Below are 25,639 nucleotides of genomic sequence, written 5' to 3'. Positions count from 1 at the left end.
TATATACGAAAGAAAAGATAAGAAATTAAATGTGTATCTAATTTAATTCAAAATATTTAGAATTAATATCAAATTTATGGACTTAACTATAAATATTATTAGCTAATTATTATTTTGTTTCAAATTTTAGCAATACGTTTTATATAACTTCGTATCTCCCTATTGTTAAGATTGGTATACACTCCTGGATACCGGACCCTGCCACATCCGAACCCCCAGGATACGATACCCACTAATTTGCCACCTGATACCAGAGGCCCGCCAGAATCACCCTGACATGAATCCTTACCGCCTTGAGCAGCCCCTAAAATAAATAAAATAGTTATGAATCTCTATCACATATTAAAAGGGTTCATTATGGAATGCTTGTGGAATATAGTTTTGGTATAAATATAAAATTACCTGCACAAATCATCCTGATGGTAACTATACCTCGACGTCTATATAACTGTTGACATTTGCTTCTTTCGATTACAGGAATCTATAAAAATAAAAGTTAATCTTAATTTACTGAAATAATCTATACTAATATATAAAATCCTTAAGTGACTGACATACTGATTAATCACGATCCTGCTCAAACCACTCAACGTAAGAAGCTCAATTTTGGCATACAGGTTGATTCCAGGGTTCGATAAGAAGGGATTTTTCGAAATTCCAGTTCCAAGAGGGTGAAACCACCCCTCAAATATTACAATATTTTTTATTTAAAAAACGGTCAAGTTCCCGAAAAAACACTTAAACACGTATATTTTATTTTGTTTTTTTTACATATTTTAAGATTTTTTAAAAATGTATACAGGGTGTTTTGAAAAATCTGGTCATTGATTAATCACGATCCTGCTTAAAGCGCTTGACGTAAAAAGCTGATTTTTGGAAAACAGATTGACTTTAGGGTGTAGAGGTTCGATAAGAAGGGATTTTTCGAAACTCGAATTCTAAGGGGGTGAAACTATCCCTCAAATATTAAAATATTTTTCATTTAAAAACCGGTGAGTTTTTCGGAAAAACTCTTAAACACGTATACTTTATTTTGTTGTTTTACATATTTTAAGATTTTTTATAAATTTATACAGGGCGTTTTATAAAATATGACCATTGAGTAATCACGATTCTGCTTAAACTGCTTGACGTTTAAAGCTGATTTTTGGCAAACAGATTGACTGTAGGGTGTAGAGGTTCGATAAGGAGGGGTTTCTCGAATCTCAAATTCCAAGAGGGTGAAAACGCCCCTCAAATATTACAATATTTGTTATTTAAAAAACAGAAACTACCCCTCAAATATTACCAAGTTATATAATAATATTGTCATATTGTTTTTTCTCATGCTGACATAAATGTGAGAAAATTTTATCCAGATTTTATGTTAATGGAAATTCTTGCTTTGCTTTATCATCACCATTACAAATGATTAATTCGACACGAACGAAGTGGCTGGTACACGCTAGTTTAATTATATTTTTATACTTATTTATATCAACTATAATTTCTTTAACCAAGCTAATGTTTTTAAACCTAATTTAAAAACCAATATCCTGGCATTTAATATATTATTTTTTTCTAACAGACGAGGTGTGCCTTACTGTTGGAGTTACATGTTTCTTGGCAGTCGTTGGCATCAGTCGACTATAATTATACAATTTGCCACATAATTAAAGGATAATTATGTGACAGTCACCAAGTGGTAAAGGTTCAACCAACAAGTGCAACAACTATAGAACATTTTCACTTCTGTCACATCCCAGCAAGATAATGCTAAATGTAATAAATCAGCTTTGAAATAATTACCTCGACTCCCAAATACCTAAACAACAAGCAGGATTTGTCAAGGCAGAGGTACCCGTGAACAAATAATCAATGTGCGATAACTGATGATGAGAAAAGTACAGAGAATTTAATGTACCAGCTGTCATTTGCTTTGTTGACTGCAACAAAGCATTTGATTGATTCAAGTGGATAAAGCTCTGGAGGATTTTAAGAGAAATGGGGGTACCAGAACATCTTGTAGCATTGATCGAGAGCTTATATACTAATAACACAGCAATGGTAAAAGTGGAGGAACACATGTCTGAAAACACTTTCAAACTCATAAAGGCGTCCGACAGGGGTGTATACTCTCACCTATCCTCTTTAATATATATGGGGAATATATTATGCGGAGAGCTCTGGAAGACTGGGATGGAGATATCAGTGTGGGTGGAGTTAAAATCAATAACTTGCGATTTACAGACGACACAACATTAATTACGACCAATGAAGAAGAAATGGCGAGTCTATTGTTGCGAGTGGAAAATGAAAGTGCTGAGATGGGACTAACTATCAACCGCCATAAAACGAAATTAATGTTCGTGGACAGAGGAAAAACCCTACAAAGATCTTTCTAGGTTAATGGCATCGAAGTGGTTCATGCTTTTGTTTATCTAGAATCAAACATAAACGACGAAGGCAATTGTAAAATAGAAATTAAACGCAGAATACAATTAGCAAAAACTGCCACAACGCGTCTTACCAGAATATGGCAGAGCAGAGTGATAAAAAACCCACACAAAAAAGAATTTGCAGCGCACAATTGTCTTCTCAATATTTTTTTATGGAGTGGAATCCTGGACCATCAAAGCATCGGAAAGGCGCATGATAGACAGTTTTGAAATGAGATGCTACAGACGTATGCTGAGAATACCTTGGACAGCTAGAAGAACTAATCTATCAATAATTAATGAGCTCAACATAAGCACCCAACTGTCGGCTATCTGTCTGAAATGCATCCTCGAGTACTTTGGACACATTGCTCGAAAACCTGCCAACAACATGGAAAAAATTAGATGGATCGATCAAGTAAGACAAACAACATGTCTACCCCTACACTCAGCTATCCATCGAGCTGAAGACAGATTAGCCTGGAAAGATCTTATAAAACAAAAAGTATTTTCATAGAAGTCACGACCCTCAGCTATGAGGAACGATTGGAGAGAGAGAGAGAGAGAGAGAGAGAGAGAGATGTGACAGTCATAGACAGTCTTATTCGCAGTCATTGGCAGTCGCTTGGCAGTAAAATTATGTTTTGGTAGTATACGTTCATTTTTTACCCAAGTTGACCCCTAGATAACAAGTTTTAGGAGGTAACATATTATTTGTTTTTACTGCATATTAAATTTTATATTTTTAACATATTAATTTATGTCAAAATATTCGAATTACAGTGTCTAACCGTTTGTTTCTGAAATATGCATATTTGCTAGGATATTTGCACATTCGCCATATACCACAGAGTATCGTATACCTTTTAAAAGACTATGCAAGTACGCATAGTCTCCTAAAATAAGGGGCGATTCCTTATATGATTCAAATAAGGACTACTACATCTAAAGAAAAATATTGTACAGAATGTAGTAAACAAGCCAAAATTTGAGTTAGTTTTCGTTCTTTCACACCCTGTAGATAATAATAATAGCTCCCGTATATAGCGTTTAACGCCTTGGGAGTAGCAAGGTACAGCTTGCTATGCCCTGTAGATACTATATGTAAATACAATATAGTACCTCTACTGATTGTAGCTCAGTCGGTAAGGTATGGCTGGACTCTCTCAAAGTTCCCCATCCACTTGTAATTACTTTGGTACCTGGAAAAAAAATAATACCTTCAAAAAAAATTTAGTTTGTCCAAAGAGCTAAGGAAGATTTTAAAATGCTTATATCCATTGCCTAGTAATATCACCCCTAGCGCTACAATATACGATATTAATATATACTATATAATTTACTATAGTATATTTTGTAATAATTTAAATGATTACCTATTTAAAATAAAAGTATTTACCTTCTTTGGGTTCTATTGTAGAAATAGGAACATTTTTGATATTAGCACTGTACATAAAGGCAGGATTGACTTCTAGAATCGATATGTCGTAGTCTACAGTAGCATAATTGAATTTCGGATGTTGATGAACTTTGGCAACTTGAACCATTTGCCCACCACTAGTTCTTGATGTAGAACCAGCTCTAAGGCGTATTCTCGATGCAGATAAACTGAAAATGAGGATAAGATATATAATTATTTTAATAGTATTTACATTGAACCCTAACACAGTATCATCTTCAGTGTTAGTTTAAAAACTCATATTTTTTAAATTTTCAAAGTAAAATAACTCGGTTATTTTGGACGTGTTTGAAAAACGGCAAAGAGAAAATATGTTTCTTTTATGGAGATCTACCAGCTCCGCGAAAATATTTGCACTTATTTAAGACTCACCCTGTATAGAAAAAATATCTAGGTAAATAAAATAGTAGTTGATATATTATACAGGGTGAGTCTTAAATAAGTGCAAATATTTTCAGGGCAGGTAGATCTCGATAAAAGAAACATATTTTCTCTTTACCATTTTTCAAATAAATCCCAAATAACCCAGTTATTTAAGTTTAAAAATTAAAAAAAAAATGTCTTTTTTGAAAAAATTTTGAGAGCCACCGGATTTTTTCTGTATTTGCATCCCTTTTATTGTCGTAACCATAGAGTAAAGCCGTAACTATGGTAATATCAGAGATTAAGAAATTATACCGTGGGAAAATTTACGGTGAACAGGCAGTTCTAAAAAATTTTCGAAAAATATACAGGGAAATTTAGAAGAAACTGCACGATTTTCAACATCTTTTTTTAGCGAATAAACCTCATAGACGTGTTCTTGGAGTCGAAATATACCACACCTGAAAATATTTGCACTTATTTAAGACACCCTGTATATAATTTGCTATTTTATTTAGATTGAATTATAAATTCTTTCTCATCAGTGGTTCTTACAATCATAGGTAATCATTTAGCTATAATTTAATTTCTTTATAATAGCAGTATGCATTATATAATTAAAAATGACATATGTAAACGGATACCGAGTTGCAATATAAATTACATATTTTTTTGATAACAAAACAAAAGGAAGTAAGAAATTAACAAATATATTTTTTTGTGGTATTATTCGTAATTAAAACTATCTACAGACTAAATTAGATTATAGGAGTAATAAATAGGTTTTTAATCTTAGTTTGTTCTTTTTTCTATAGCAACTGTTAAAATTATTGCCTTTATCTATCAAAAATAGTAGATAAAATAGTACTTTAACCGCAAGGGTAGATTAAATGATACTTTAACAGCGAGGATAGGTTAAAAACTTTATTTCTTCTCGCACGTTTTTTAATTGCTTCCATTTTGGAAAATTTTTGTATTCCTTTTCATAAGTTATTCGGGATTTAAATGGAAGTAGTTTGGATATGGCGTTTGTCGCCTCACCCTAATATCTGTTGGTAATTTACTTATTTCGTTTTGAGCCATTTCTGGCTCCAGTTCAATCAGCAATTGGCACGAAAAAGAATTAAAAAATATTGACAACAAAGAGACAGATTTATTTATTTGTGAAATTACATAGAAACCAACGCCAACCCAACACACTATTTTTTCTACTCGTAATAAATTCCTAGAAATAATAATTTCTGAATATTTTTTAACACGTAACTCGCTATGAAAAAAAATATTGTTTTATACACGACAATAAAGTTGCATTGTCGTCTGCCGAAATTAATTCACTCGCGATTTCATCGCTCGTGAATTAATCCTTTCGGTCGACGATAAAATACCATTTTATGGTCTTGTATAAAAAATAACTATTAATTCAAACTCTAAATGATATTAAATTATAGATAGACCTATACTACATACATAGAATTTATCACAGAAATTATAGAGGTGTAAACCACACGATCGAAGAAAAATAGACGTCAGAATTGGCGTGGAAACGAATATATCACTGTAAACTGTAATTATATGTAAAATTATTATTATGGTAAGCGAATCGAACGTTATTTGTAAGACAAAAATTACCAATACTTGTAAGAAAAATATTATTCAAAAGTATTAAAAGAAGTGGGTGAAAATGAACAGTACTGTTCGTGGTTGATTGCATTTCTTTCTATTTAACATTTTATTTATGGTTTAGAATGGGCTAACCCCGAAGTCTCGAAAATTGTGACATTTTGTTTTGGCTGATTGAGTTACTTATGCTTTGCGACCACCTTCACGTGACCCTATCATTTATACCCAATTATATCAATTTATAGATTATTTACTAAAAATAATTTTTGCTGAAAAAAAATATTGTAACCTAAAGATGTCAGAATCAATTTCTAATAATAGTTATTTATTATGTTTTTTTATTATTCGCACATAAAGACCGCATCATTTGGAACTTTTATTTATTTATTGACTTAGGTGATATTTGACTTAGGCGATAGTTTCTGCTATGATTTAGATTAAAGAAAAAATTTGCCTGTTGTCCTCGGGTATCTGTCAATTTTTTTGTAACATTTTAGTCATATGTGACAAAGGGCTAAAAAATGGGTTTACTGGCAGAATTTCGAAAAACTTTTTATAATGCATTAATTTTCTGCCATCTACAGTATGTCACGGGATTGTCTTTATATATCGGGTGCGTCTAAAAAGTGACTCACCCCTATAACTTTTTTATTTTCTCAGATAAAAAAAAAACAAGATTTGGCATGTTAGTATATGACATAAATTAGGTTTGATTGAAGCGTTCAATTGTTTTCGGTTACTTCCTGTTTCACCGGAAATGACTACAACTTTTGATTTTTAAATTGGATCCTCGGTATTTTTATACTTTATTCGATAGGAAATTACACTCTGAATAGAATGACATATCATATGTCAAGTTTTGACATTTTTGCTTATAAAAAAATCGTATTTTAAATTTCAATCTAGAGTGCTATGGCTGTATTAAAAACATTAATTTTTAATCAAGGAGCCTTGCAAAAATATATTTGATCGTCTAATGTGTTTAGTGTCTTGTTCTGGCCGGTTAAAAGATACCCAAATCTTATTTTTAATCATATCTCAATTTTTTCAAATGAAACGAGGGTGGCTCATTAGCATATTTAGAAAAAGCATTTTTTTACTAATAATTTGATACCACACACTTGGTATTTCAGAGTTAAATTTTCGTTACAAACCGCAAGTTAATTTCAAATAAAGCATATGCGAAAATGTCATAAGTTGACATATATGATATGGCATTCTATTCAGAGTATTATTTTCTATCGAATAAAGTAAAAAAAATACAAAATTTGTAGTTATTTCCGGTGAAACAGGAAGTAACCAAAAACAATTGAATACGTCAATCAATCCTAATTTAAGTCATATACTAACATACCAAATCTCGTTTTTTTAACTGAAAAAATAAAAACGTTATAGGGGTGAGCCACTTTTGAGACGCACCCGGTATAGGATCATATATCTCCTATGCGGAGCAAAATACTTCAGTGAAAGCTCTGCATCAGGTTCAATTTCTGGCAGTTGTTTTTGCCTCCTTTCCATGTTGACCCTATTTATTAAAGTTCATCCAATATGGAACATCTCCATGTTTGAGCAGGTCATCCTTGTTTTCTTTTCGCTATGTTACCATCAGGGTTCCGCAAAGTGTGACCTAACTATCCCCATTTTCTTTTGCGAATTTCAAAGCCTACTTCTTGTTTGTTTGTACGATGAAGTAGGTCTGTATTGCGTATAGTGTCCGGCCAAAAGATTTTTAGTATTTTTCTATTGAGCAGCTACTGATAAGTACCTGTGGGCAATTGATGGATATTTTTGTCACTCTCCATGTCTCACAGTTATATAGTAAAACTGATATGACGTTGGAATTGAATATTCTTAATTTTGTTTTTTGTCGAGAGTTGACGGGAGGTTCAATTATGTTAGTTTTTCCCGAACACCTTTTTTTTAGAGTTTTCCAAACCATCGCATGGGGGATACTGTCAAAAGCTTTGACGAGATCTACAAGAATAAAGGTAACCTAAATTATATTGACTGCTCTATGATAATGCGCAATGTATTAATATGGTCAATGCACGAGTGGTTCGGTCAGAAACCAGCTTGGTTCTCCCTCAGAGATCATATAGGTTCTATATAGGAGTTTAACCTTAAATGAACTATAGAGGATATTAACTTGTGAATGGTGTTTAACAAAACAATACCTCTCCAGTTGTCACAGTTGGTGGTATCTCCTTTTCTGAGAGTTTAATGAGATCCTCTTTCCATTCATCTGGGATGATGCCCAAGCTCTTGTAAGTAGAGGATGTCTGCTGTTGTCTGCTGCTGTGCTAAGATCTGCTTTGATCTGCTTGCCTGGGTGCCGTACCGCCAACACAGGAACGCATTAAACAAGTTGCAACAGAGACATCTTAGACAACTCTTAAGAATCAAATGGGTCCATCATATCTCAAACGTATCGATCCTTGAAAAGGCTAACTGCGAGAGTATTGAAGTCATGATTACAAAATCCCGCTTAAGATGGGCTGATCACGTATGCAGAATGCAAGAAAACCGCATACCAAAATCTCTACGGTGAGCTTGTAGACGGTAAGTGGAGGCCGGGTGGACTACTCAAAAGGTACAAGGATATTTTCCACAAAAACTTAAAGGGAATTAACATGCAGAATGAATGGGAAGAAGCAGCTCACAATAGAATGGAATGGAGAAGAATTGTAAACTCAGTTAACAGCGACAACCAAAAAGTAAAGAGGCAACAAAGCAATGAGATTTTTGAATGTCCGGAGTGCGGTAGACAGATAACATCACGTATCGGGCTTTTCAGTCACAGAAAAGCTCATTAAAGAAAACGCCTTGTGTTCTGATGCGTGCCAGTCAGCGAGTAATGGCAGTAGTATGCAGGTGGATGACACTTCTTATGGAAGAACTGGCAATGGTTGAAAACTTGACTACAAGCGATTTTCTAGGAATCTTCCTTACCGATAAATTATTGAAAAGAGTGACAGATAAAACCTTGACGTTCTTTCAATATTACAGTTCCCCTCTTTTTCTTTCTAAAGTGTGCGTTCAAAGGAGACAAAAACAATTTTTGGTAACCCATAATTTGTTATTCGAACACCACTTTTCTCCTTGTCGGGTCGTTGACGTTGACTTGTCGCCATTTTATTTCTTTTGTTTACACGCTGCAGTTTGCCTTGTAAATTTAATACATAAATTATTTAGGCAAATATAGGTTTTTGATAAAACTTCTTGGACTAACGTGTAGGTAAGTGTTGATAAATAATTTTTTTTCATCTTATCATGCTCATTGTCATTCTCCTGATTTAAGTGACAGAAAAGGATCATCGGGTCACCGGATCATCAAATCAAATTGAATTTTATATTTTTTCATCCCAGGACCGATAATAAAATATATATTTTATGAATACCTTCCTAAATATCAACGAGATGAGCCATCGGAAGAAAGGGACCATAGTACAAAACAGAAAGGTGATCTTTTTTCTTTCCACTTAGGATATTGAAATTATTATATACTGTAGTCGTGTTCGGCATTATGCTCTGAGAAATATAGATAAACAAAGAACAACAGATATAAAGCATCCCAGAGGAAAAGAGAGGCAATACCTGTATGTACTCTCTCTGATATTTGTGAAAGTTACAGCTAAGTATTGTTGTAAATGTCATCTTTTTGACCGACCTGAAAACTTCGAGCAAAAAGATGACACTTTCAACAATACCCTGACAGATATCAGAGACGATACAGGTTTTTCCTCTCTTTTCCCCTGGAATACTTTTAATTTATTATTCTTTGTTTATCTAGATCTCTCAGAGCACTATGAACGAACTCAGCTTGTATGTTTGAAATAATCGTCCAGTTGGCTTAAAAATAATGATCGATGACATTTCTTATATAATTTTACTTTCAAAATTATGATATATATATATATATATATATATATATATATATATATATATATATATATATATATATATATATATATATATATATATATATATATATATATATATATATATTGTCTCTTCATTTCTAAACCATCTATGACGCCATTTTTTCAGTTTTGTTATAATTAATTTTGTCTCTTGATCTACTTGTAACATTATTCTTTTAATTTTATTAATTTATTGTGGTGAAATTAATTTCTGTTGTATATTTGATATTGATATTAAACATATTTTTAAAAAATGGTGTATTTTTTGTGTTTTTATCTATGTCATAATTAAAAATAAATGAAGAATTAAATTTTTTTATTTTTTTAAACTTCCCGCCATGCGTGACAATCTAGTCAGTAGTTCCTACAAGCGATATTGGGGGCGCTAGTAGCAGTAAACTTGTCAACAGTGTCAAATTTAAACGTCAATTTCACTTTCCAATATTTAGCAAGGCGCTAGCACTTCTCCTTGTGTATATGTTTTGTGGTAGTATGTATGTTTCTGCTTTGAGGAGGTCTGCAAGGACGTTATCGGGGCCGACTGCTTTATTGTTCTCAAGTGTTTTAATAGCCTTTTGTATTTCTGTTTTAGTTGGTGTGTTTTAGTGTTTTTTTGATAGGCCATTTCGAGAAGACAATCCCGAAATGCGGGAGTGTCTTTACAAGACTTGTTTATTGACCTTTTCAGCATCGAACTGAATAAATTTTGTGTTTGTTTAACATTTTAAAACAGCAAAAAATATGACGTTAATTAAAATTATATTTTAGAAAAAAATTAACTACATTTTCATGTTCTTCTAGGCATTAAAAAAGATCTGTTATTGTCGAATCTGTTATTGGTAAATTAGCAGTAACAGATTATTTTATAATTAAAATAATCTCACAACAAGAAAACCAAAATTACCTTACTGTACAATGAGCAGCTGTAAGAGCTATTTTTGTTCCAATAATAGATGCTCCACAAATATGACGTCCTCCGTACTGCATGGATAACTGATAAGGATAACTTGATATATCAACTTTCTGACCACCCACTATCCTCGTTAATCCGTTCACGACACTTTGAGCTTGAGTCACAAACATTACTGTATCTACAATAATGGCATTTTTGTTGTTTGATATCAGTACCTAACTTAATAAAAATTATATACATACGAATAGTGTTGTAAAATATATAAAATTGCACCAAAAAAAGTCGACATATTAGCATCGCTTTTATCTTATGACTCGTCAAACTGTATTTTCCATCGTGTTTTTTTTATATTATTGCAAAAATATTTTGATTAATGATGTTCGTGTGTATATTCGCGCCGCATTTGACATTATACTAAAATAATTGTTCTATCCTCGGATATGCAGAATAATAGGAAATTATTCGCTATTAAGCGTCATTAGAGTACTTTACACAGATAAAATGTCATCATTCAGTTACCTATAGTAAATCTCTATAAAATGGTAGTTCAAGCGTATTTAGAAGATATATTATGCTATTTAGTGCATTAAGTGAATCGCATTAACTAATAATAAAAGTAGGCATGCAGATATTTGTTTCCTAATAAGAGATACGCATTATGTAAATTAATAATGTCTATACATATTAATTTTTAAATATCTCTCCTTAAAACAACCGAAAGGTTTAGCTATTGGAACATGATACATATATTTTGAAAAGCAATTTTATTATTTTTTTATTTTTAAATAATAGACCTACCATAGAGCTGAATTTAAAATAACAAAGCTTTCATAGCAATTTTATACAGGTGCGTTCATATTGGCTGCGCCGCTCCGCGCAAATCATTTTTTTTAACGTATACTTTTGTGCGCGCTAAAAAAATACACTTCAAAAATACATGTTAAAGAAATGTTTTGCGCGAAGCGACGCAGTTGGTGTGAACGCACCTTAACAAACGGAAATATATAATTTTTTTGACTCTCCCTGTGTCATATCCAATAGAAAATGAATTAGAATTATGCAGACATAGAATTAGATAGATAGATAAATAGTATACCGGGTGCGTCTTGAAAGTGGCTCATCCCTATAACTTTTTTATTTTTTCAGATACAAAAATGACATTTGGTATGTTAGTATATGACATTAATTAGGATTGATTGACGTATTAAATTGTTTTTGGTCACTTCCTGTTTCACCTGTTTATTCGATAGAAAATGACACTCTGATTGACATATCATATGTCAACTTTTGACATTTATGCTTTAAAAAAATAATATTTTAAATTTCAATCATGACTGCCTGTGTTAAAGACACTAATTTTTAATCAAGGAGCCTTGGAAAAATAGTTTTGATCGTCTAATGTTTTTCGTGTTATGTTCTGACCGGTTAAAAAGTGCCCAAATCGTATTTTTAATCATGTCTCAATTTTTTCAAATAGAACAAGAGCGGCTCATTAGCATATTTAGAAAAAGCATTTTTTACGAATAATTTGGTACCACACACTTGATGTTTTGAGTCAAGTTATCGTTATGAAACGCATGTTACAACTTACAACTTCAAACAAACCATATGCGAAAATGTCAAAAGTTGACATATGATATGTCCATAGATAAAAGAAAATAATCTTCTAGGATATGTCATTATATTCAGGGTGTCATATTCTATCAAATAAAGCACAAATATACCGAGGGTGCCATTTAAAAATCAAAAGTTGTAGTCATTTCCGCTGAAACAGGAAGTGACCAAAAACAATTGAATACATCAATTAATCCTAATTTATGTCGTATATTAACATACCAAATCTCTACTGTTACCTGAAAAAATAAAAAAATTGTAGGGGTGAGCCACTTTCGAGACGCACTCGGTATAGTTCATATCAAATAAATAGTTTCGTGTTAAGCTTGACCGGCACAGCGTTGCACATTTTTACATATTTTCTTCTAATCAAAATATTTTAGAAAACAAAAATAAATTAATTATAAATATACAGGGTGAGTCTTAAATAAGTGCAAGTATTTTTAGGGGTAGTATATTTTGATCCCAGATACACAAAATGCCGGGAATCACCCTATATAAGCCTTTGTGGTCATTACCGCAAAACTGTAGAAAATCAGTAAAAAAACTTTCAGTAGAAAATAAAATAATATTAAATAAATCTATGATAGTCAATAAATACACACCGGAAAAGTCTAGGGATATTACAATTTTATCCAGCCATCGTCAGTAATTTTATTATTTGCATTTCTGATATAATAAAATTAAAATAAACAAATAGTTTACAGGACGTATTGGAAATGAAAATGCGAAATTTACTGAATTTTTCAAATTTACCTTGATTTTTATTGAACTCAAAAAAATACACACATTTTTTTTTATTCTAAACTGTAAATTAAAAAAAAGAAGATAACACCATTTTTACTTAATAAAGGGTATAGCCTCCTACTGTTCATTACAGCCCTACATCGTCTCTCCATGCTCCTGATCAGATTGTCGATCTCTTCTTGAGGTACAGCCTGTCACGTTGCATTCACGGCCCGAATCACATCCCTACGAGTTTCACGAGGCATACCCATTCTCAAAATTCTTCTTTGGACCGCGTCCCATACGTGCTCAATGGGGTTGTGCCGGAGATTTTGCCGGCCAGGGTAAGATGTTTAATTGATGAGCATTGATAAACTCACATACCACTCTGGCTGTATGAGGCCGTGCATTGTCATGCATGAGAATGAAGTTTCTCCCAAAATCATTGGCATATGGTAACACGACAGGCTCAAGAATTAAATCACGATTTGTGATTCCTGTTAAAAACCTTTCAAGAAAAACGAGATCGGTTTTTCGGCCTAACTGGACTCCTTCCCAGATCATAACTGTTCCACCTTGATATGGGTGCACTTCCTGAACATGATCCAACCGAATAAGATTTCCCGGTTCTCTCCATACCCTAAGCCTTCTCGAATCCGGATGAATTCCAAAGCGTGACTCATCCGTGAAGAGAACATTGGCCCATTGTTCATTCGACCACTGAATATGATCTTGAGCCCACAAATATCGTACCTCTCGATTTCCTCTCGTTAAGGGTCAGGACTAACGGTTACATTATGTGTTTCCTGGAGAATTAAACTAAGCTCTGGTGCTGTAAGAGTCGGTCGGCGTCGAGCATTTAATTGTAAAAAATGATCTTGCTGAGGGGTAGTAATGCGATGTCGCCCTGTGTGCCTTTCAGCAACATCACCACTTTCACGGTAGCGTGCACTTAATCGCGATATTACACTTTGCGTTGTATTTAATGCTCTAGCTACGTCGATTTGGCGCATTCCAGCTTCGAGCATACCCATGGCCCTTAGCATTTCGTCTCTGTTAAGATGTCTACGCTCCATAATGTCGTTTAATACAACAGAGTTATATGAATGAATTCTGGCCAGTTATCATAAAAACATAGCCAGTACAGGTTAAATTCGAACAATTGATGCTAGGTGCTTTTTATACATTTGACAAAAAATGCACAAACACTTCTGCATATATCCCAAATTTAGAAATAACTAGTGTAACTACTTCGTTTCAATCGAAGTAGAAAGAATCTGCCTACAAATATGTGGTTGTTTATTCAAAACATATATTTTTAACTTTAATAAAATTATATCCCTAGATTTTTCCGGTGTGTGTAGTTAATTAGTTTTAATTAAAAGAATGTTATTAACCATATTAACCATTTAACGAATCTATTATAAACAAAAAGCCATTGTATCATAATTACTTTCACAATAATTTATAACACAACTTGTCAAAATATTTAGAATTCGACCGTAAAATGTTTTTTCGTAGTCGCAAGGTTGAGGATAATTACAATTTACCGGTTAGTTCTTACACATACAGGGTGTTCATATAGTGTGACAAGTTATTATCGAGAATTTCATAATATTTCAATAGCTAAAAAAACGTTTTAAAAAAGGTTAAAGGGAGGTGAGAGATGTACAACACAAAAAAGTTAAAAATCGTGTCATAGCCCACTTGGTTAACCGCAGACACGTGTTTCTGGTTTACTGTCAATTATGTTTTGTTAATAGGTATAAAAGAGATATTGTATTACTCAACTTACTATTTTTGTAGAAGGTATAATAAAAAGTAAATACTTGCATATAAATAAATAATGTAAAAGCGGGACTTTTTAAGGCGCATGGTCGATTAAATATGTCGAATTAAGAATTATATTTCACGTTACTATGATGAAAGTAGAAAATATCCAGTATAAAATAAGTAAGATTTTATTATATCTATTATCGGTTTTAGTTCCTTTTCTTTGATAAAAATATTTCTCCATTTTTTCATCTAAAATAAAAAAAAATCTGAAAAATAAAAACAGTGTGGGCACTCTGTGCGCATATTTGAAGTGAAACTTCTTGCTAACAGCTATTAAATTGGAAGATTTGAAGGATATACAGAGAAGACCAGGCTACTAGTAACATAGCAAGTTGCCGGACGAATTTACGTTTACCCGTTTTGCGTTTCTACTCGAGAGTCACTGCCGGCTACTCGGCTGGTCAGGCAGTACGCAGTTGCAGTTGTGCTTGGACGGGTCGGTCGTGACAGACCAGGAATATGACGCGAGGAGTGTCGTGTATTTATTATTTTCATTTTAAGTGTTTACCTTCACTTAAGGTAACATTTAAAATAAAAATACTTAAATATTTATTATTTGAATGTGTTTACAAGCCAAAACTAAAAATAAATAAATTCTCTAAACCCCAAAAAAATTATAATATTACTCTAAATAAAAAATAGTTATAACAAGTGTTCAAAAAGACCACCTTCTTGTGCTAGAAAGAAGCCTAGGCGGTCGTAAAATCCCCGCCTGACATTGGCTAACATATTAGGGCTAATAGTTTGGAAAGCCTCTCGTGTTTTTACTTGCGTTCATCCAGATTATTAGCCCTATTATGACCATACACTTTGGATTTTACATAACCCCACAAAAAGAAATCATTGGGAGAAAGATCTGGTGATCTAGCGGGCCACAAAATAGTTCCATATCCACTAATTAAACGGTTGGGAAAAGTATTGTTCAAATATTCTTGAACAATACGGGCACTGTGGGGCAACCACCTCAGCAATTTGATTACTTGAAAACGTAGGATTTTGATCCGCTGTAGCACAAACGAACACTTGCTTTAACTCCTGTTATTAAAAATATGCATGAAAATTTACTTCCTAGCCCATAAGGTTGGTACAATATCAAGTTTATTATAGTGATTTTCTTAGCCGCGTATGGCACATATCATTACCCAGTGTTGCCACAAGCTTACTTTTCATCGGGCTAGCGGGCCTAATCGGCCTAATTTAGGCATTCCAACGACCTGTCAAATTCGATCCAATATGGCCGCTGGTGGCACACATGGCTGTATTTACATTAGGCCTTGTGGTAGTCAAACCAGACCTAAGTTATATTTAATACATTTTATAGTGTTTTTCAATTCATATTGTGCCTCAGTAGTTAGCTGTTAACACCTTTATAGTTAATTTTGATATCCAGGATATAAATTCTGCGAGAAACATAATATTTGAAGACGATTTGTTACATGCCGATGCCTTGAATTTTTACTCCCCACGCGCGTAAAGAAGTTTCAGTTCAAAAAATCTAGTCAAGGAATCACTTGCTGAAGTTTCCGGGTAATATTGAATCATCCTGTGCATTTATAATTAATTAAACTACTATAAAATAACTAATAAAATTTTTATTTTATTAGTTATTTTATATATGATTGGCCCTAATTGCATTAAAATTTAATACTTATCTACTTCTCTAAATAACCTCTTCTCAAAGAATTGGTCTTGCAGATTGATTAATTATTTTGATTTAATTAAATTAAACTTAATCATATTGACATAATTAAATTAACTTCTAAGATAAGGACATATTCTTTATGATGCTTCCTTCAATACAACTAACTACAAATCAATGAAATAACAAAATTGTGATTCATATCATTAATAATAAAAGCAATTCTGATTTGGATCATTAATTTTTTGATTAAATATTTAAAATATAAAAATTATTATCGAGTCCGATACTAACCTACTTGTGGCAAGTTGCAAAATGATTTTTTCCAACCGTTTCACGCATATTGTTTTAATTAATTTGCTATAGTGGTACCGCACGTTCCTATTGCAAAAAATCACCGTCGAGAATTGTCCAAAATGCCCAGAATGTGTCACGAAAAGTTGCGAAAAATTCGCTTTTTATTCGTATTTTTTCATTCGAATTCTAAAGGCTACAATTGTAATACAACCTATCTATGTACCCTTGATGAAAGGATTTTAAAATCCCAGCTGGGGAAATTTGTTAAGGTGGTTGTTAGTTGGTAATATTTTTTTCTCGTTGCCAGACGACTGTACCAATCGTGAAGTCATTTCACGCCTTTTGTTGCCCCGGCTCAGCTTAGGCCACGGATAGTTTTTGCATGCTATTAATGCAATTTTAATACAAAAGACGTCTGGTTTGTTCCAGCTCGAAATACAATAAAACCTCTCTAATTCGGACACTCCAGTAGTTCGGCGTCTCTTATCAACCGGACAATTTTGATATTTTTACATCTTTACTCCGGATGCCAACAAAATTAAAAGGCAAATGAATAAAAGTCCGCATTTTTCTTGGACGGTGGACCGTTAGATGTAGTACCCAGTCTTCTTTGTAGTACCACAGATTAAGTATACTATATGTATATAGATAAAAATCTTATCCCTAATTCGTGGTACGAAAATTGTTTTTTATGACGATGTGCAAACGAGTAAAATTTCTGTGCGCAAAAATAAACTCGAGTAAAATAACAATAAACAGCGTAATAGAGAGATATCGCTAAACCGAATAGCGTGCATGGACGTTAATAAGGCCAGGTTTTGGCCAGGTGTTATTTCCTTTACGTGAGGTGGTATTAACTCTCTTCATTTATAGTTATCGGATCGGAAAGAATTCTGTGCGCGTCGCGTCCGCTATTTAAACTTAACCTAACTTTGAATTTAAAACTTTGAAATTGTTTTGTTTACTAGGTATTTGAAAACTAAAGGACAAAAGTGCTTATTTCCAGTGCTTTATTGTTCAACGTCTGTCAGTGGGTTTAGAGCAACAAGCAACAAATTCTCTTAGAAGGGCTAAGTCGTTATCTGCTGTATACCTAAGCCTCTTTATAGGTTCTTTAATATTGGAAGAGGAGGAATCCATATTTTGGGCCATATTTATTTAATTAAAACTAATCCCAGCTCCTTAAATATGAAATTACCTAATAAAACTAAAGTAATAATTCAAAACAATTCGGGTCTGGTACCTTTTAGGTACATCAAAACTTTAAAATTTTCTATACAGAATTGAGAAGAGGAACACTTCTAATGACATTTTCTAACAAAAAAGGTGCGGATCGTAAATAAATAACACCAAAAACAACCCCCCCAAAAAGAATGTTGTAACCAATACAATCAAAACTCAGTTACGGCGGACGTTTTTGCCATTGTGATCCTCTTCTCAACCTTTAACACATATCAAAATATAATATCTATTCTTATCAACTCAATATCGCTATCCCTATTTTTCAAAATTAATTATAAAGTATAAATAAAACAAAATCCGGATTTTCAACATTTCATTGTTACCGCCAGCGATATATGGCGATATGCGCAGACGCGAACAAAAGACAAATAAACTAATTCTATATCTTCTTTGTCACTCTTATTAAACTTAATAGAGAAAGCTATATTTTAACCTCAAATTTGGTCAAAAAATAAATAATTTTATTGAAGTGATCTCAAACGTTTAGCCGACGCGACGATCCGTACTTAAAACGTTAAAACATTAATTGTAGAACATATTAATATCAAATTTACACCAATAACTTCAAGATTGGCAATGTACCTAAAAGGTACCATCACCAACAATTCAAACATAACCTAAAATAAAAGATCTCGCCGGCCGGCCCCGGTTGACAAATACCCGCACATGCCCATTTAAGCAATTTTTAAACGTTATTTAGAAATAGCGCTTGGTGAAATTGATCCGCAAATTACGTCAGGCGGTAACGTTATTAGCGGGCGTTGCGTTAAAAATTGACTCGCGCATATCGTAACCATGATAAGGTACGCGTAAATACTGCATGACGCTATTCGGTTTTGCGATATCTCTCTAATAACTGTGCCGGTCAGGCGCTGTGCACAATTTTAGAGACCATAAGTGGGCGTGCTATGTGCGGAAACTAGTAACCTAACTAGTGCCCGATTCCGAAAATTGGAACCACGAAAAGCAAGAAAGAAAAAACAAAGATTATAATCTGTATAATCTGTGGTAGTACATACTCCTGTACTACAGGAGTATCGTATACATGGTGTCATAGAAATGGTGTAAAAAACATCAGGGGATGATAGTACTCCTAAAAATAGTAAAAAAAGTTCCTATAAGTATAGGGCGGAAAATGCATATTAAGGGAGTTAGGGGCACTGAAAGGGTGAATTTAAAAAACGGTTGGTTTGAAATTGTAGGCTTAAAAAACGAGATAAAATTTCGAAAAAAATGCTCTGCCATAAATTTTGACCCTAAATTAAATGGTGATACTGAAAAATTATTTGGAAAAGCGGAAAGGGTAGTTTTTGCAAGGGTAGGGGGTTTATTTCGTGAATAACTTTTTTGAGGTTATTTTTTTTGCAACGTGGGTCCATTTTTTGAAAACTACATACTTTTTCCTACAAAAAAGGTGCTCTTGTTGCACATCGCCCAGAGCGATGGTTTTCGGAAAAATTGAAGGCAAAGAGTTTGCTCTGATGGGTTGCTAACTGGTTAAAAAATAAAAAGCTATAAACATCTTATTGCTTTAAAAAACGAAATAATCCACTAGATTTCTACTTCTGGGGCCACTTGAAAGCTTTGGTTTACTCAGTGCCGATTAATACTGAAGAGCAACTACGGCAACGGATTATTGACTGTTCCATTCAAATTTGGACAACACCAAGGATATTCCACAAGGTACACAGATTTTGGAGCAGATGTCTGCATTGAAATGAATGGTGGTCACTTTAAACATTTACTATGAATGAATTAAGGAATGCGTTATTTTAATAAGGAATTTTGGTAATTGGTTTATTTCGTTTTTAAAGCAATAAGATGTTTTAAAAATCATGAAATTTTGATTTTCCAATTAATTGTTTAATAACTACTTGGTTACTTTTGAACCGCCATAACTTTCATAAGTTTATGTTGATTAACCATCAAAATCATCTGCAATTTCAAAACAATCGTTTTTTAAATTCATCCTTTCAGTGCCCCTGACTCCCTTAATATGCATTTTTCGCCCTATACTTACAGGAACTTTTTTTTACTATTTTTAGAAGTACTATCACCCCCTGATTTTTTTACACCATTTCAATGACACCCTGTATAGCTAAAAAAATAGAGCCAACTAAACGACTCTTTGCTGAAGAAATTTAAAATGGGATTGCAATGACAAGGAAGAAAGCATTCGTAATATTTCTGGTCCATATGATTCATTATGATGAGTCCGGTGATTCCTGTAAGTCGGTCATGCTTTCGAGGAATGATAGGGGACGTCGAAATATTAATTTTGCACACTATGATATAGCACACTATGGGTCGGAATTGCCTTTTATGCAAGATACAGGGTGTTAAAGTTTTTGAAAAATTAAAGATATTCTTTAATAATTTTTTAACAGTTGAAGGTATCGTTATAAAATTTAATTATAGGAATCTACCTAAGAGAGACACTTTAAATGTAAAAAGAAGAGGTTTTAGTTTCAACCAGTGGCGTGGATGTGATACGCATCGGGTAATTTTTTCAAAAAAAAAATAGTACTCCACTGATAAAAATAAAAATTTCGGAGTTTTTTTATTTACTCGGTTTATTTCCAAGAAAAAATGTGTCTTGCAACTTTCTCCTATCTAACACCATTTTGTCACAATTTAAAAATAAATAAATTTTTTAATGAGAATCTTAAATACAGTGAATTATTATAACTAGAGGATAGAAACACATGTGCATCGTTAGCTACCTTCATCTTGGGTAACTTTACTATACTTTTACTATTAGCTCTAAATAAATTTTTAAAAAATTATAAATTTAAACTAGAATTTTTTTTATTGTTAATAATAAAATTCGTAGTTTTAAGGTAGTTATAATAATTCACATTATTTAAGGTTCTCATTAAAAAAATATTTATTTTTAAATTGTGACAAAATGGTGTTAGATAGAAGAAAGTTGCAAGAGACATTTTTTCTTGGAAATTAACCGAGTAAATAAAAAACCTCCGAAATTTTTAATTTTATCAGTGGCGTACTATTTTTTTTTGAAAATATTACCCGATGCGTATCACAGCTACGCCACTGGTTGAAACTAACACCTCTTCTTTTTTACATTTAAAGTGTCTCTGTTAGGCAGACTCCTATAATAAAATTTTATAACATTACCTTCAACTGTTAAAAAACTATTAAAGAATATCTTTAATTTTTCAAAAACTTTAACACCCTGTATCTTGCGTAAGAGACATTTCCGACCCATAGTGTGCCATATCAAAATTAATATTTCGACGTCCCCTATCATTCCTCGAAAGCATGACCGACTTACAGGAACCACCCTGTATGTAACATTCCATTTTTGGCTGTTCCAAAATTTAATATTATAGATATAAAAAAATCAGAAATACCAAGAACAAAAAATCATATCTGCCAAGAACGAATAAAAAAATTAAATCGTGTACAAAATAAAAAAAATAACATAAGGAGAAAAAGAAAATTTCTGAAAACAAATGACAACTTAAGAGAAACTGTATAAAAATTGTGTTGAAAATTAAACTTAGTATTGGTAATACTGGAAAATATCAAAAAGTATTTACTGGGTAGAAAAACAAACGCAAAAACGTTTCTACGCAAAATTTTCCTTGAATAAATATTATTTTTTTATGAGTATTACCTGATATTATTTAGTAATGCATATCTCTTATGTATAGATATAGGTAGTTTTTAAATTAAAAATGAATATTTTCTACTAAATTATCTTTGCAAATTGGATATTACATCAATACAGATTGAGCCATAACAGATATCAATAGTCACGTACCTATTTAATAATATCCATAAAATCATATTGATTTCTTTTATGCTTGGTTAGCTTTTTTAATATACTTATATATTGTGTAATGTTAAGCTGAACACACTATAAACGAATTAACGTTTCAGATTCTAAATTTGCTTGAAAATTATTAATTTTTATTATTATTAACTCATAATTTCCCACTTACCATAATCCCAAGCTTCAGAGATTTTCTAACCTAACCGACACTGAGTGTCACAAGGTGGTCCGAACTGAATTCCGGAAACTTCGGCAGCATATTCTGCAGATAAAAATAAGTGAAAAAGTTCGTATAAATGTATATCCTAAAATACTTAGTTTTGGAGATACAGGGTGTAAAAGTTTCATTTTTATTTCGATTTTTTCCAAATAATTTATGAACTAACGTCAATATTTGGATGAAAATTGGTGTCTGCGAGTTTTTTGACATGAGAAATTTGATTTTAATGTCAATATGACTCTTATTTGTAGGGAGCGCCACCTACATGTGTTTTAACTGTTTTGAAGAGAAATAACTTTTCGTCCGTCCCTGTATATATATTTCCGTGACATTTTACGTAAAAAATGTCTCTTGGTAAAAATCGCTACGAGCAACCGTTCTCAAGATATTTAGAATAGAAATAGTCGATATATGTCATTATTGACAAAAGATAAACACGTTGAGAAGATACTTGTTTGACTGAAATAATACATTTGAGAAATTTTTATTTTTTTAAATTAATCATAAATTTTTCTGTGAAAAAATGACGATAAAACAGTTTCTGTTGAACTTTTGGCACAAAAGCATTTAAAATTTATGATTTTCTCATTCTTATAACTAATTTACATAACCAACATGAGATACAGGCCAGAGACATCGATTTGTGACGTTACCGCAATAGTCGGGCTTTTGAATTGTGCCATATGGTACTGCATATAGTTTTTGCATAAATAATAGTATTTATTGATAGTTTTGCCAGATATAAATATGAAAAATATTATACACAAAGGTATTAAAAAATAACATTAACTTTTTATCGCGTTAAAGTAATTGAATAGCATTAAAATTTAGATCTAGAACACGAATATTAATATGAAATAAACAACAGCATAAGATGAACAGAATAAAATCCAGATAATAAAAAGCATGTCCTAAAATTGCGTTAGCGAGTATTTAGCAGTTAGTAATAATATACCTTGTGATAAAGTTTCCAAATATTAAAAAAATTGAAAACTATACTTTATCGACAAGTTAAGAAAATGTATTGTATATGATAAGGGCAGAATACATTTTAAAGTTTAATTAAAAATAATTGTAAAAATTTGCCTAACATATTTAAAAAATGTGGTTATCAGGTAGAATTAACTTATTATCATTAAGTAATTTGTAGTTCGATGTTCAAGTAACCATTTCCATAAATCGTAAATAAAAAGATAAAGATATTTTTTTATATAAAATACTGAAATAAAGTACAATTTTAAAATTAATTTCTTTAAAATATTATAAAATAATTATTATTGCCATTTCATAATAATAATAATAATTTTCAATATTTATTTTATCCTGAATTTCCAAATCTTGTTTTCTTTCATCGGGATGTTTTCTCTTTATGGAAACATGCACAGTCATATAAGAGGGTTGATTTGGAAAAATTGTAGGCACAGCATCTTCTGTAGGTTTTGGACGTGACTTAGTTATAGTTAATATTGTTGGGAAAGAGAATGTAGACAGATCCTGAGTACTTATTATAATTACTGCTACAAGGCACAGGCACAGAACAATGTCGTGGCATTTTTTATTTCACAAAGTAAAAATAAAGAAACGATAACTGTTTTACCTAAAAATACACGTCACTTACGTTGGTTGAACACTATACACTAACACTAACGCTATTAATTATGTTTTTATATAAATTCCCCAACTTTTTCCTAGCCCGGATACACAGCCGGCATCGCCGGTGTTACTATAATTTTTACCGAAAGAATGGTTTTTTTCGCGGGTACGATGTTATGAATCGGATCTAGTTAGTTCACTATTCACTCAAAATTATTTAGTATAATTCTATTAGCATAGAAACGCGTAAAAAACACAGATTTGTTGCGAAACTAATGAAAACAATTGGTTTGTTTACGACTACTAATTCTCGACCACTTCAGTAGAACTGTCAAAACAGTCAGGCCATGAATATGACGTTAGCCACGCTATTTAGTCAACATGTTTAATTTATGTCAATGATGACAGGTATTGATAATTTCGATTACAAATATCTCGAGAACCAGTACTCGTAGCGATTTTTACCAACAGACCTTTTTTACGTAAAAACGTCGTAAATGTATAATTTTTTCCTCAGTAGTTTTATACAGGCACGGACGAAAAGTTATTACTCTTCAAAACAGTTAAAAAATATGTAGGTGGCACCCCCTACAAGTAGGAGTCATATTGACATCGAAATCAAACTTCTCATGTTAAAAAAATCCGAGTTATTAATATTCATCCAAATACTGAATTTAGTTCAGAAATTATTAGGAAAAAATCGAAAAAAAATAAAAATAAAACTTCTTCACCCTGTACTCCGAAACTAAGCATTTTCGGACATACATTTATATGAACTTTTTTACGTATTTTTATGTGCAGAATATGTTGTCGAAGTTTCCGGAATAGAGTTTGGAGTACCCTGTATACAGGGTGTCCCAATATTCCGTAGAATTACTACGTGTTTTTAGAATCAAAGTAAGTTATTGGAAATGATTTACACCTCTATACAAAATTGCTTCGTTTGTCCGCTAGAGGGCATCAAAGTTTAAAACATTTTAAGAACCGTTATTCCAATTTGAATGAGATTTTGGGAGTCTATGTTTTGCTAAGTCCTTTAACATTTGTCAAGTCAATCAAGAAAAAGTAAAAGTTTAAAATTAAAATGACTGAAAAAAAATAACTAAAGAAGAAAACATTCGACCAATGTGTACTATGTAGTTATGATCTATGCCTGCTAAACCCGGACTCTTAAAACGGACACTAAAAGAAAACTACAGGTCGCACACGAAATTTGCTGGGAATTACCAAGAAAGGCCGTAAAAGAATAGAGTGGATACGACAAAAAACCCAGGTAATAGTTGTCATTTTTGATGTCATCCACAGAATCAAATCTCTAAAGTGGCAATAGGCAGGACACCTGGCAAGAAGGATAGAGAAGAGATGGACCACACAAATTACAGCTTGGTACTCACGAGGAATTAAGAGACCTAGAGGAAGACCAAACCTGAGATGGGACCATAATATTATAAAATTAGCTGGGATAACTTGGGCCCGCATAGCCAGCAATAGACAACAATGGACCCAATTAGAAAGAGATTATCTAAACATGTGAGGGAGGCACACCATAATTGGAAATGGTTTAATAAGCTGAGAATGATGATCATGATGATGACATAATATTAAATATTTTTCAAGATTATTTTTATAGGTTTTCCTTTAATTACAACGAAAAGTAAATAACTAGTTAAACGTAACCATATTTATTCGAATCCCTGTGATATAATCGGTTCGTTCTGGTTTTCCAAATTAAATCGTCCGAACAGAATTCAGAGTATCGGTTATTACCGAAATTTGGTTTGATTGAATCTCGGCTGAGGTTCATAAATGAAGAAAACTCGCCGCGGTTGACAAACCACGCTACGATTTTTGGCCACAAAAATCATCCGAAAAAAAAGACGCTAAAGAAGTACCTACCTAACAACGATGTAATTACAAACTGTTTGTTTTACGATTTTCCGTCTCTGACAACACCAGTACCACATCGTCGTAGACCGCACCA

At 32.5% G+C, this 25,639-nt stretch overlaps 1 protein-coding gene across 1 annotated transcript; it reads right to left on the bottom strand.

The window, feature by feature from the left end:
• Positions 1–29: 29 nt before the first annotated feature.
• LOC115879792 (trypsin-1-like) lies at positions 30–11,073 on the bottom strand. Its single transcript, XM_030896780.1, has 6 exons — positions 10,935–11,073; positions 10,684–10,870; positions 3,817–4,025; positions 3,540–3,619; positions 403–481; positions 30–304 (listed from the first exon to the last, which is right to left on the bottom strand). Exons 1-6 carry the CDS (start codon positions 10,987–10,989, stop codon positions 120–122), a joined length of 795 nt encoding a protein of 264 aa, XP_030752640.1. The 5' UTR covers positions 10,990–11,073; the 3' UTR covers positions 30–119.
• Positions 11,074–25,639: the final 14,566 nt, after the last annotated feature.

Source organism: Sitophilus oryzae, unplaced genomic scaffold (genome assembly GCF_002938485.1).
Source record: "Sitophilus oryzae breed Bouriz unplaced genomic scaffold, Soryzae_2.0 scaffold_1586_pilon_pilon, whole genome shotgun sequence".
Classification (NCBI taxonomy): domain Eukaryota; kingdom Metazoa; phylum Arthropoda; class Insecta; order Coleoptera; family Curculionidae; genus Sitophilus; species Sitophilus oryzae.
Note: the sequence above shows the minus strand (reverse complement) of the source record. Positions and strands in the feature narration are given on the sequence as shown.

Bases quoted from the DNA above. Each gene is read 5' to 3' on its own strand.
- LOC115879792 (XM_030896780.1), bottom strand. From the start codon at position 10,989: ATGCTAATATGTCGACTTTTTTTGGTGCAATTTTATATATTTTACAAC. The intron at 4,026-10,683 runs GTAATTTTGGTT...CCTCATTTTCAG, and splicing joins GCTGCTCATTGTACAGTAAG to TTTATCTGCATCGAGAATAC. The intron at 3,620-3,816 runs GTAAATACTTTT...TTTTTTTTCCAG, and splicing joins TACAATAGAACCCAAAGAAG to GTACCAAAGTAATTACAAGT.